The sequence below is a fragment of the Oncorhynchus keta genome, chromosome 37 (assembly GCF_023373465.1).
Source record: "Oncorhynchus keta strain PuntledgeMale-10-30-2019 chromosome 37, Oket_V2, whole genome shotgun sequence".
Classification (NCBI taxonomy): Eukaryota; Metazoa; Chordata; class Actinopteri; order Salmoniformes; family Salmonidae; genus Oncorhynchus; species Oncorhynchus keta.
In genome coordinates this window covers 3514338-3529088 of record NC_068457.1, presented here as the reverse complement: position 1 = coordinate 3529088, position 14751 = coordinate 3514338, and the positions used below count along the sequence as shown (strand labels likewise).

At 45.2% G+C, this 14751-nt stretch overlaps 2 protein-coding genes across 3 annotated transcripts in view; one reads left to right on the top strand and one right to left on the bottom strand.

Moving 5' to 3' along the window:
- The window catches only part of LOC127916587 (uncharacterized), a 184401-nt gene that overhangs the window by 55093 nt on the left and 114557 nt on the right, over window positions 1–14751 (bottom strand). The gene's annotated exons all lie outside the window — the stretch shown is intronic.
- Window positions 1–14751, top strand: part of LOC118370066 (gastrula zinc finger protein XlCGF17.1-like) — a 246728-nt gene that overhangs the window by 211590 nt on the left and 20387 nt on the right. The window contains exon 1 of one of the 2 annotated variants that reach the window (XM_035754860.2): window positions 13870–14477. The exons of the other annotated variant lie outside the window; for it this stretch is intronic. Coding sequence (XP_035610753.1) covers window positions 14147–14477 — 331 coding nt within the window. The 5' untranslated portion in view covers window positions 13870–14146. Of the gene's footprint in view, window positions 1–13869; window positions 14478–14751 lie in introns of those variants that run through there. 2 annotated transcript variants of the gene reach the window in all.

The window sequence follows — 14751 nt, the reverse complement described above, 5'->3', positions numbered from 1 at the left end:
GCAGAAAAGTAAATAAATAAAAACAGTATGGGGATGAGGTAGATAAAAATGGGTGGGCTATTTGCCGATAGACTATGTACAGCTGCAGCGATCGGTTAGCTGCTCAGATAGCAGATGTTTGAAGTTGGTGAGGGAGATAAACGTCTCCAACTTCAGCAATTTTTGCAATTCGTTCCAGTCACAGGCAGCAGAGAACTGGAACGAAAGGCGGCCAAATGAGGTGTTGGCTTTAGGGATGATCAGTGAGATACACCTGCTGGAGCGCGTGCTACGGATGGGTGTTGCCATCGTGATCAGTGAACTGAGATAAGGCGGAGCTTTACCAAGCATGGACTTGTAGATGACCTGGAGCCAGTGGGTCTGGCGACGAATATGTAGCGAGGGCCAGCCGACTAGAGTGTACAAGTCGCAGTGGTGGGTGGTATAAGGTGCTTTAGTGACAAAACGGATGGCACTGTGATAAACTGCATCCAGTTTGCTGAGTAGAGTGTTGGAAGCAATTTTGTAGATGACATCGCCGAAGTCGAGGATAGGATAGTCAGTTTTACTAGGGTAATTTTGGCGGCGTGAGTGAAGGAGGCTTTGTTGCGGAATAGAAAGCCGACTCTTGATTTGATTTTCGATTGGAGATGTTTGATATGAGTCTGGAAGGAGAGTTTACAGTCTAGCCAGACACCTAGGTACTTATAGATGTCGACATATTCAAGGTTGGAACCATCCAGGGTGGTGATGCTGGTCAGGCGTGCGGGTGCAGGCAGTGAACGGTTGAAAAGCATGCATTTGGTTTTACTAGCGTTTAAGAGCAGTTGGAGGCCACGGAAGGAGTGTTGTATGGCATTGAAGCTCGTTTGGAGGTTAGATAGCACAGTGTCCAAGGACGGGCCGGAAGTAAATAGAATGGTGTCGTCTGCGTAGAGGTGGATCAGGGAATCGCCCGCAGCAAGAGCAACATCATTGATGTATACAGAGAAAAGAGTCGGCCCCAGGATTGAACCCTGTGGCACCCCCATAGAGACTGCCAGAGGACCGGACAGCATGCCCTCCGATTTGACACACTGAACTCTGTCTGCAAAGTAATTGGTGAACCAGGCAAGGCAGTCATCCGAAAAACCGAGGCTCCTGAGTCTGCCGATAAGAATATGGTGATTGACCGAGTCGAAAGCCTTGGCAAGGTCAATGAAGACGGCTGCACAGTACTGTCTTTTATCGATGGCGGTTATGATATCGTTTAGTACCTTGAGCGTGGCTGAGGTGCACCCGTGACCGGCTCGGAAACCAGATTGCACAGCGGAGAAGGTACGGTGGGATTCGAGATGGTCAGTGACCTGTTTGTTGACTTGGCTTTCAAAGACCTTAGATAGGCAGGGCAGGATGGATATAGGTCTGTAACAGTTTGGGTCCAGGGTGTCTCCCCCTTTGAAGAGGGGGATGAGTGCGGCAGCTTTCCAGTCCTTGGGGATCTCAGACGATATGAAAGAGGTTGAACAGGCTGGTAATAGGGGTAGCGACAATGGCGGCGGATAGTTTCAGAAATAGAGGGTCCAGATTGTCAAGCCCAGCTGATTTGTACGGGTCCAGGTTTTGCAGCTCTTTCAGAACATCTGCTATCTGGATTTGGGTAAAGGAGAACCTGGAGAGGCTTGGGCGAGTAGCTGCGGGGGAGGCGGAGCTGTTGGCCGAGGTTGGAGTAGCCAGGCGGAAGGCATCGCCAGCCGTTGAGAAATGCTTGTTGAAGTTTTCGATAATCATGGATTTATAGGTGGTGACCGTGTTACCGAGCCTCAGTGCAGTGGGAAGCTGGAAGGAGGTGCTCTTGTTCTCCATGGACTTCACAGTGTCCCAGAACTTTTTTGAGTTAGTGTTGCAGCTACAGGATGCAAACTTCTGCCTGAAGAAGCTGGCCTTAGCTTTCCTGACTGACTGCATGTATTGGTTCCTGACTTCCCTGAACAGTTGCATATCGCGGGGACTGTTCGATGCTATTGCAGTCCACTGCTGGCCGAGGGCAGTCAGGTCTGGAGTGAACCAAGGGCTATATCTGTTCTTAGTTCTGCATTTTTTGAACGGAGCATGCTTATCTAAAATGGTGAGGAAGTTACTTTTAAAGAATGACCAGGCATCCTCAACTGACGGGATGAGGTCAATGTCCTTCCAGGATACCCGGGCCAGGTCGATTAGAAAGGCCTGCTCACAGAAGTGTTTTAGGGAGCGTTTGACAGTGATGAGGGGTGGTCGTTTGACTGCGGCTCCGTAGCGGATACAGGCAATGAGACAGTGATCTCTGAGATCCTGGTTGAAGACAGCGGAGGTGTATTTGGAGGGCCAGTTGGTCAGGATGACATCTATGAGTGTGCCCTTGTTTACAGATTTAGGGTTGTACCTGGTGGGTTCCTTGATGATTTGTGTGAGATTGAGGGCATCTAGCTTAGATTGTAGGACTGCCGGGGTGTTAAGCATATCCCAGTTTAGGTCACCTAACAGAACAAACTCTGAAGCAAGATGGGGGGCAATCAATTCACAAATGGTATCCAGGGCACAGCTGGGTGCTGAGGGGGGTCGGTAGCAGGCGGCAACAGTGAGAGACTTATTTCTGGAGAGAGTGATTTTCAAGATTAGTAGTTCGAACTGTTTGGGTATGGACCTGAAAAGTGTGACATTACTTTGCAGGCTATCTCTGCAGTAGACTGCAACTCCTCCCCTTTGGCATGGAACTAGACTACAGTAACAGCATGGAACTAGACTATAGTAACAGCATGGAACTAGACAAAAGCAGATGCATGGAACTAGACTATAGTAACAGCATGGAACGAGACTATTGTAACAGCATGGAACTAGACTATAGTAACAGCATGGAACTATACTATAGTAACAGCATGGAACTAGACTATAGTAACAGCATGGAACTAGACAAAAGCAGATGCATGGAACTAGACTATAGTAACAGCATGGAACTAGACTATAGTAACAGCATGGAACTAGACTATAGTAACAGCATGGGACTAGACTATAGTAACAGCATGGAACTAGACTATAGTAACAGCATGGAACTAGACTATTGTAACAGCATGGAACTAGACTATAGTAACAGCATGAAACTAGACTATAGTAACAGGAACTAGACATGGAACTAGAACATGGAACAAGACTAGTAACAGTAACCTAGTAGACTATAGTAACAGCATGGAACTAGATTAAAGTAACAGCATGGAACTAGACTATAGTTACAGCATGGAAGTAGACTATAGTAACAGCATGGAACTAGACTATAGTAACTGCATGGAACTAGACTATTGTAACAGCATGGAACTAGACTATAGTAACAGTATGGAACAAGACTATAGTAACAACATGGAACAAGACTATAGTAACAACATGGAACTAGACTAAAGTAACAGCATGGAACTAGACTTATGTAACAGCATGGAACTAGACTATAGTAACAGTATGGAACTAGACTACAGTAACAGCATGGAACTAGACTAAAGTAACAGCATGGAACTAGACTTATGTAACAGCATGGAACTAGACTATAGTAACAGTATGGAACAAGACTATAGTAACAGTATGGAACGAGACTATAGTTACAGCATGGAAGTAGACTATAGTAACAGCATGGAACTAGACTATAGTAACAGTATGGAACAAGACTATAGTAACAGTATGGAACAAGACTATAGTAACAGCATGGAACTAGACTATAGTAACAGCATGGAACTAGACTAAAGTAACAGCATGGAACTAGACTATAGTAACAGCATGGAACTAGACTATTGTAACAGCATGGAACTAGACTATAGTAACAGCATGGAACTAGACTATAGTAACAGTATGGAACTAGACTACAGTAACAGCATGGAACAAGACTATAGTTACAGCATGGAACTAGACTATTGTAACAGCATGGAACTAGACTATAGTAACAGCATGGAACTAGACTGTAGCAACATGGAACTAGACTACAGTAACAGCCTGGAACTAGACTATAGTAACATAGACTAGACTATAGTAATAGCATGGAACTAGACTATTGTAACAGCATGGAACTAGACTACAGTAACAGCCTGGAACTAGACTATAGTAACAGTATGGAACAAGACTATAGTAACAGTATGGAACTAGACTAAAGTAACAGCATGGAACTAGACTTATGTAACAGCATGGAACTAGACTATAGTAACTGCATGGAACTAGACTATTGTAACAGCATGGAACTAGACTATAGTAACAGCATGGAACTAGACTGTAGCAACATGGACCGAGACGATAGTAACAGCATGGAACTAGAATATAGTAACAACATTGAACTAGACTATAGTAACATGGAACTAGACTATAGTTACAGCATGGAAGTAGACTATAGTAACAGCATGGAACTAGACTATAGTAACTGCATGGAACTAGACTATTGTAACAGCATGGAACTAGACTATAGTAACAGCATGGAACTAGACTATAGTAACAGTATGGAACTAGACTACAGTAACAGCCTGGAACTAGACTATAGTAACATAGACTAGACTATAGTAACAGCATGGAACTAGACTATTGTAACAGCATGGAACTAGACTATAGTAACAGTCTGGAACTAGACTATAGTACCATAGAACTAGACTATAGTAACAACTTGGAACTATAATATATTAACTATAGTAACATCATGGAACTAGACTACATTAACAGCCTGGAACTAGACTATAGTAACAGCATGGGACTAGACTATAGTAACAGCATGGAATTAGACTATAGTAACAGCATGGAACTAGACAATAGTAACAGTATGGAACTAGACTATAGTAACAGCATGGAACTAGACTATAGGAACAGCATGAAACGAGACTGTAGTAACATGTATCTTTTCGATAGTAACCATAGTAACATGGAATTAGACTATAGTAACATGGAACTAGACTATAGTAACAGCATGGAACTAGACTATCGTAACAGTATGGAACTAGACTACAGTAACAGCATGGAACAAGACTATAGTTACAGCATGGAACTAGACTATTGTAACAGCATGGAACTAGACTATTGTAACAGCATGGAACTAGACTATAGTAACAGCATGGAACTAGACTGTAGCAACATGGAACTAGACTACAGTAACAGCCTGGAACTAGACTATAGTAACATAGACTAGACTATAGTAACAGCATGGAACTAGACTATTGTAACAGCATGGAACTAGACTATTGTAACAGCATGGAACTAGACTACAGTAACAGCCTGGAACTAGACTATAGTAACAGTATGGAACAAGACTATAGTAACAGTATGGAACTAGACTAAAGTAACAGCATGGAACTAGACTTATGTAACAGCATGGAACTAGACTATAGTAACTGCATGGAACTAGACTATTGTAACAGCATGGAACTAGACTATAGTAACAGCATGGAACTAGACTGTAGCAACATGGACCGAGACGATAGTAACAGCATGGAACTAGAATATAGTAACAACATTGAACTAGACTATAGTAACATGGAACTAGACTATAGTTACAGCATGGAAGTAGACTATAGTTACAGCATGGAACTAGACTATAGTAACTGCATGGAACTAGACTATTGTAACAGCATGGAACTAGACTATTGTAACAGCATGGAACTAGACTATAGTAACAGCATGGAACTAGACTATAGTAACAGTATGGAACTAGACTACAGTAACAGCCTGGAACTAGACTATAGTAACATAGACTAGACTATAGTAACAGCATGGAACTAGACTATTGTAACAGCATGGAACTAGACTATAGTAACAGTCTGGAACTAGACTATAGTACCATAGAACTAGACTATAGTAACAACTTGGAACTATAATATATTAACTATAGTAACATCATGGAACTAGACTACATTAACAGCCTGGAACTAGACTATAGTAACAGCATGGAACTAGACTATAGTAACAGCATGGGACTAGACTATAGTAACAGCATGGAATTAGACTATAGTAACAGCATGGAACTAGACAATAGTAACAGTATGGAACTAGACTATAGTAACAGCATGGAACTAGACTATAGTAACAGCATGAAACGAGACTGTAGTAACATGTATCTTTTCGATAGTAACCATAGTAACATGGAATTAGACTATAGTAACATGGAACTAGACTATGGTAACAGCATGGAACTAGACTATCGTAACAGTATGTAACTGGACAATAGTAAAAACATGGAACTAGACTATAGAAACATGGAACTAGACTATAGTAACAGCATGGAACTAGACTATAGTAACATGGAACTAGACTATAGTAACATGGAACTAGACTATAGTAACATGGAACTAGACTATAGTAACATGGAACTAGACTATAGTAACTACAGTAACAGCATGGAAGTAGACTATAGTTACAGCATGGAAGTAGACTATAGTAACAGCATGGAACTAGACTATAGTAACAGCATGAAACTATACTATAGTAACAACATGGAACTAGACTATAGTAACTGCATGGAACTAGACTATAGTAACAGCATGGAACTAGACTATAGTAACAGCATGGAACTAGACTATTGTAACAGCATGGAACTAGACTATAGTAACAGCATGGAACTAGACTATAGTAACAGCATGGAACTAGACTGTAGTAACAGCATGGAACTAGACTAAAGTAAAATCATGAAACTAGACTAAAGTAAAATCATGAAACTATACTATAGTAACAGCATGGAACTAGACTATAGTAACTGCATGGAACTAGACTATAGTTGTTATGCAGGTGAGTGAGGACCCAAAAGCGATTTAACAGAAACAGAGTCTTTTAATGTCCAAACAGGGAAAACATAAATCCTCAATCTTTACAGGAGATGTCCAAACAGGGAAAACATAAATCGTCTATCTTTACAGGAGAGTCCCCCTTCTAGTAGTGGAGGAGAATTGCATGGCCTAGCGGCAACAGACTGCAGATCCCTTCGGGTAGGCGCGAGTCGTAGAGGATAGAGACACCTGCTCACACGCAGTATCTGATGAAGAGGCAGAATACGACAGGACGGAACAAGGGCAAAGCAAACAAGAATCCGACAAGGACAGAAGCAGAAACAGAGAGAGAAATAGAGACTTAATCAGAGGGCAAAAGAGGGGACAGGTGTGAGAGAGTAAACGAGGTCGTTAGGAGAATGAGGAACAGCTGGGAGCAGGAACGGAACGATAGAGAGAGAGAGAGATAGAGAGAGAAAGTAACCTAATACGACCAGCAGGGGGAAACGAAGAGAAGAGAAAGCACAGGGACAAGACATGACAATACATGACAATACATGACAGTACCCCCCACTCACCGAGCGCCTCCTGGCGCACTCGAGGAGGAAACCTGGCGGCAACGGAGGAAATCATCGATCAGCGAACGGTCCAGCACGTCCCGAGATGGAACCCAACTCCTTTCCTCAGGACCGTACCCCTCCCAATCGACTAGGTACTGATGACCACGGCCCCGAGGACGCATGTCCATAATCTTCCGGACCCTGTAGATAGGTGCGCCCTCGACAAGGACGGGGGGGGGGGGAGACGAACGGGAGCGCGAAGAAAAGGCTTGACACAGGAGACATGGAAGACCGGGTGGACGCGACGAAGATGTCGCGGAAGAAGAAGTCGCACTGCGACAGGATTAACGACCTGAGAAATACGGAACGGACCAATGAACCGCGGGGTCAATTTGCGAGAAGCTGTCATAAGGGGAAGGTTACGAGTGGAAAGCCATACTCTCTGACCGCGACAATACCTAGGACTCTTAGTCCTACGCTTATTAGCGGCTCTCACAGTCTGCGCCCTATAACGGCAAAGTGCAGACCTGACCCTCTTCCAGGTGCGCTCACAACGTTGGACAAAAGCCTGAGCGGAGGGGACGCTGGACTCGGCGAGCTGGGACGAGAACAGAGGAGGCTGGTACCCGAGGCTACTCTGAAAAGGAGATAGCCCGGTCGCAGACGAAGGAAGCGAGTTGTGAGCGTATTCTGCCCAGGGGAGCTGTTCTGCCCAAGACGCAGGGTTTCGAAAGGAAAGACTGCGTAAGATGCGACCAATAGTCTGATTGGCCCGTTCTGCTTGACCGTTAGACTGGGGGTGAAAACCGGAAGAGAGACTGACGGAAGCCCCAATCAAACGGCAAAACTCCCTCCAAAATTGAGACGTGAATTGCGGACCCCTGTCCGAAACGGCGTCTGACGGAAGGCCATGAATTCTGAAAACATTCTCAACTATGACTTGTGCCGTCTCTTTAGCAGAAGGAAGCTTAGCGAGGGGAATAAAATGAGCCGCCTTAGAGAACCTATCGACAACCGTTAGAATAACAGTCTTCCCCGCTGACGAAGGCAGACCGGTAATAAAGTCTAAGGCGATGTGAGACCACGGTCGAGAGGGAATGGAAAGCGGTCTGAGACGGCCAGCAGGAGGAGAGTTACCGGACTTAGTCTGTGCGCAGTCCGAACAAGCAGCCACGAAACGACGCGTGTCACGCTCCTGAGTGGGCCACCAAAAACGCTGGCGAATAGAAGCAAGCGTACCCCGAACGCCGGGGTGGCCGGCTAACTTGGCAGAGTGAGCCCACTGAAGAACGGCCAGACGAGTAGAAACGGGAACAAAAAGAAGGTTCCTAGGACAAGCGCGCGGCGACGGAGTGTGAGTGAGTGCTTGCTTTACCTGCCTCTCAATTCCCCAGACAGTCAACCCGACAACACGCCCCTCAGGGAGAATCCCCTTGGGGTCGGTAGAGGCTACTGAAGAACTGAAGAGACGGGATAAAGCATCAGGCTTGGTGTTCTTAGAACCCGGACGATAAGAAATAACGAACTCGAAACGAGCGAAAAACAGCGCCCAACGAGCCTGACGCGCATTGAGTCGTTTGGCAGAATGGATGTACTCAAGGTTCTTATGGTCAGTCCAAACGACAAAAGGAACGGTCGCCCCCTCCAACCACTGTCGCCATTCGCCTAGGGCTAAGCGGATGGCGAGCAGTTCGCGGTTTCCCACATCATAGTTACGTTCCGACGGCGACAGGCGATGAGAAAAATACGCGCAAGGGTGGACCTTATCGTCAGAATGGGAGCGCTGGGACAGAATGGCTCCCACGCCCACCTCTGACGCGTCAACCTCGACAATGAACTGTCTAGTGACGTCAGGTGTAACAAGGATAGGAGCGGATGTAAAACGCTTCTTGAGGAGATCAAAAGCTCCCTGGGCGGAAACGGACCACTTAAAGCACGTCTTGACAGAAGTAAGGGCTGTGAGAGGAGCTGCCACCTGACCGAAATTACGAATGAAACGACGATAGAAATTCGCGAAACCGAGAAAGCGCTGCAGCTCGACACGTGACTTAGAACGGGCCAATCGCTGACAGCTTGGACCTTAGCGGGATCCATCTGAATGCCTTCAGCGGAAATAACAGAACCGAGAAATGTGACGGAGGAGACATGAAAAGCGCACTTCTCAGCCTTCACATAAAGACAATTCTCTAAAAGGCGCTGGAGAACACGTCGAACGTGCTGAACATGAATCTGGAGTGACGGTGAAAAAATCAGGATATCGTCAAGGTAAACGAAAACAAAGATGTTCAGCATGTCTCTCAGTACATCATTCACTAATGCCTGAAAGACAGCTGGAGAGTTAGCGAGACCGAACGGCAGAACCCGGTATTCAAAGTGCCCTAACGGAGTGTTAAACTCGTCCCCCTCCCTGATGCGCACGAGATGGTAAGCGTTACGAAGGTCCAACTTAGTGAAAAACCTGGCTCCCTGCAGGATCTCGAAGGCTGATGACATAAGGGAAGCGGATAACGATTCTTAACCGTTATGTCATTCAGCCCTCGATAATCACGCAGGGGCGCAGGGTCCCGTCCTTTTTCTTTACAAAAAAAAACCCCGCTCCGGCGGGAGAGGAGGAAGGAACTACGGTACCGGCGTCGAGAGCAACAGACAAATAATCTTCGAGAGCCTTACGTTCGGGAGCCGACAGAGAGTATAGTCTACCCCGGGGGGGAGTGGTACCCGGAAGGAGATCAATACTACAATCATACGACCGGTGAGGAGGAAGGGAGGTGGCCCTGGACCGACTGAAGACCGTGCGCAGATCATGATATTCCTCCGGCACCCCTGTCAAATCACCAGGCTCCTCCTGTGAAGAGGGGGCAGAAGAAACAGGAGGGATAGCAGACATTAAACATTTCACATGACAAGAAACGTTCCAGGAGAGGATAGAATTACTAGACCAATTAATAGAAGGATTATGACACACTAGCCAGGGATGACCCAAAACAACAGGTGTAAAAGGTGAACGAAAAATCAAAAAAGAAATGGTTTCGCTATGATTACCAGAGACAGTGAGGGTTAAAGGTAACGTTTCACACTGAATCCTGGGGAGAGGACTACCATCCAAGGCGAACATGGCCGTGGGCTCCCCTAACTGTCTGAGAGGAATGTCATGTTCCCGAGCCCAGGCTTCGTCCATAAAACAGCCCTCCGCCCCAGAGTCTATCAAGGCACTGCAGGAAGCTGCCGAACCGGTCCAGCGTAGATGGACCGACAAGGTAGTACAGGATCTTGACGGAGAGACCTGAGTAGTAGCGCTCACCAGTAGCCCTCCGCTTACTGATGAGCTCTGGCTTTTACTGGACATGAAATGACAAAATGTCCAGCGGAACCGCAATAGAGACAGAGGCGGTTGGTGATTCTCCATTCCCTCTCCTTAGTCGAGATGCGAATACCCCCCAGCTGCATGGGCTCAACACCTGAGCCAGTGGAGGAAGATGGTAGTGATGCGGAGAGGGGGAAACGGATAACGCGAGCTCTCTTCCACGAGCTCGGTGACGAAGATCTACCCGTCGTTCTATGCGAATAGCGAGTTCAATCAAAGAATCCACGCTGGAAGGAACCTCCCGGAAGAGAATCTCATCCTTTACCTCCGCGTGGAGACCCTCCAGAAAACGAGCGAGCAACGCCGGCTCGTTCCAGTCACTGGAGGCAGCAAGAGTGCGAAACTCTATAGAGTAATCCGTTATGGATCGATTATCTTGACATAGGGAAGATAGGGCCCTGGAAGCTTCTTTACCAAAAACTGAACGATCAAAAACCTGTATCATCTCCTCCTTAAAGTTCTGATACTGGTTAGTACACTCAGCCCTTGCCTCCCAGATTGCCGTGCCCCACTCACGAGCCCGTCCAGTAAGGAGAGATATGACGTAGGCGATACGAGCTGTACCCCTGGAGTACGTGTTGGGCTGGAGAGAGAACACAATATCACACTGGGTGAGGAACGAGCGGCATTCAGTGGGCTGCCCAGAGTAACACGGTGGGTTATTAATTCTGGGCTCCGGAGACTCGGAAGCCCTGGAAGTAGCCGGTGGATCGAGGTGGAGATTGTGAATATGTTTTGAGAGGTCGGAGACTTGGGCGGCCAGGGTCTCAACGGCATGTCGAGCAGCAGACAATTCCTGCTCGTGTCTGCCTAGCATCGCTCCCTGGATCTCGACGGCTGAGTAGAGAGGATCCGAAGTCGCTGGGTCCATTCTTGGTCGGATTCTTCTGTTATGCAGGTGAGTGAGGACCCAAAAGCGATTTAACAGAAACAGAGTCTTTTAATGTCCAAACCGGGAAAACATAAATCCTCAATCTTTACAGGAGATGTCCAAACAGGAAAACATAAATCCTCTATCTTTACAGGAGAGTCCCCTTCTAGTAGTAGAGGAGAATTGCAGGGCTAGCGGCAACAGACTGCAGATCCCTTCGGGTAGGCGCGGGTCGTAGAGGATAGAGACACCTGCTCACACGCAGTATCTGATGAAGAGGCAGAATACGACAGGACGGAACAAGGGCAAAGCAAACAAGAATCCGACAAGGACAGAAGCAGAAACAGAGAGAGAAATAGAGACTTAATCAGAGGGCAAAAGAGGGGACAGGTGTGAGAGAGTAAACAAGGTCGTTAGGAGAATGAGGAACAGCTGGGAGCAGGAACGGAACGATAGAGAGAGAGAGAGATAGAGAGAGAGAAAGTAACCTAATACGACCAGCAGGGGGAAACGAAGAGAAGAGAAAGCACAGGGACAAGACATGACAATACATGACAATACATGACAATACATGACAATAGTAACAGCATGGAACTAGACTATTGTAACAGCATGGAAATGGACTATGGTAACAGCATGGAACTAGACTATAGTAACAGCATGGAACTAGACTATAGTAACAGCATGGAACTAGACTATAGTAACAGTATGGAACTAGACTACAGTAACAGCATGGAACTAGACTATAGTAACAGCATGGAACTGGACTATAGCAACAGCATGGAACTAGACTATAGTAACATGGAACTAGACTATAGTAACAACTTGGAACTAGACTATAGTAACTATAGTAACAGCATGGAACTATACTATAGTAACAGCATGTAACTCAACTACAGTAACAGCATGGAACTAGACTATAGTAACAGCATGGAACGGGACTATAGTAACAGCATGGAACTAGACTATAGTAACATGGATCTTGACGAAAGAAACATGGAACTAGACTATAGTAACAGCATGGAACTCGACTACAGTAACAGCATGGAACTAGACTATTGTAACAGCATGGAACTAGACTATAGTAACATGGAACTAGACTATAGTAACATGTGAATGGTTAGGAAATAATATGTAATGTTTTACTCGTACCTCAGCCAGCATTGTGAATGGTTAGGAAATAATATATCATGTTTTACTCGTACATCAGCCAGCATTGTGAATGGTGTCTGAGGCGGTGACATACTAGACCGTGGCAGTAAATCTAATACTTTAGATTTACTGCCATTTACTGTTTTTAGTCACGCTTGAAAGGTCTGGGGTGGTTCTGTGGTTATAAGTTACTGACCTTGGAATACATCTCTGACCATGCTGGCAGGATCTGAATCAAACCCAATGTCCACCTGGCACACTGGCAGGGTCTGAATCAAACCCAATGTCCACCTGGCACACAGACAGGGTCTGAATCAAACCCGATGACTACCTGGCACACTGGCAGGATCTGAATCAATCCCAATGTCCACCTGGCACACTGACAGGGTCTGAATCAAACTCAATGTTAGGGGGAGGGAAGATTGGTCAAGAGGGTGATGATTATTGTTGTTCTACTGCCTGATTGTTATGCAACACCACTGTTTACAAAAGCTTTTGTTAAATCAGCACAACAGTTTTCAGCTGTGCTAACATAATTGCAAAAGGGTTTTCTATTGATCAATCAGCCTTTTAAAATGATCAACTTAGCTAACACAATGTGCCATTGGAACACAGGAGTAGTGGTTGCTGATAATGGGCCTCTCTACACCTATGTAGATATTCCATAACAATTCAGCCTTTTCCAGCTACAATAGTCATTTACAACATTAACAATGTCTACACTGTATTTCTGATCAATTTGATGTTATTTTAATGGACAATTTCTGGGGATATTCTTTCAAAAACAAAGACATTTCTAAGTGACCCCAAACTTTTGTTACACCATGTAGGAGCAGTATAGACCTAGTCTATTCATTATATGCATCTTCATGATGTATTGTTACACCATGTAGGAGCAGTATAGACCTAGTCTGTTCATTTTATACATCTACATGATGTATTGTTACACCATGTAGGAGCAGTATAGACCGACAGTCGCTGGCTACTTATTTAGATTTAGTTTGACTGAATGAAACTGCCTTAAATGTGCTGGAGGTAAAATAAATATTCGCACTAATCAATCAACACGTTCCTGTCTTTGTATGTCTCAATATAATAGTATTATTTAATTATATCCATTTAAAATAATCTTTGTCTCATAATAAAATATTTTTCTCAACTGCGTTTCCCCTCCAGTCAGCTGACGGCAATGTGAGTCTTTCAGGCGATGCTGCCAGCGTGACGTATAATCTAGTGGACGGTTGTTCATAAACAGCTCGTCAACCACCTCCGCAGCTTGCTTAGCCAACATAGCCGAAAGATTCAAGCCATTTAGACGCTTTCGGTCTATATTAGCTACCGTGTTTTAGACACAATTCTGTCGTATCTACATGTTAACCTATTTAATTTAATATTACGTTATTTTGTATTAGTCAGCTATAGTAGATGGCTGGTTAAGTTAGCACTAGTCTAGTCGCTAATGATAGCTAGCTAGCTAACATCCCCGAACATGAGCTTCCTAAACTTCTCTCCTCCTGCTAAAGAAGAGGCAGTCTGCTGGACGGAGAAAGAAGCTCTGGGGCTGAACATTGTCGTGAAAGAGGAGAAGGAAGAAGAGGCGGTCACAGTTAAAAAACAAGTAGAGGCTGTTACAGTGAAAGAAGAAGAGAAAGACGTTTCAGTGAAAGAAGAGGAAGGCGCGTTCAGAGTGAAAGAGGAGGAGGAGGATGTTACTGTGAAAGAAGAGGAAGAGGAGGATGCAGTTTTTGGAGTGAAGAAGGAAGGAGAGATTACTGTCACATTGAAAGATGAAGGGGAGATAGGAGATCTGAGTAACACCAGTAAGTACCACCTTGAATTTGTTTTTAACTTTGGATGTTCGGGGTTGGCTCGTCAATACATCTTCAACGGAGGGTCCTGGGATGATGACTAATATGTCTAGAATCAGACAACGTAGAGAGCAAGCTACCCCTTTCCGTTTCCAAAAAGTGACTTAACATATATATTTGAGAAGGGTCTATCTGCTGACCGCAGACTGGGGGGCACGGCATGTAGTGATTTTCGTGTAGTGATGATTTACTACACACAGTGCCCCCCAACAGTGTCATATGAGAG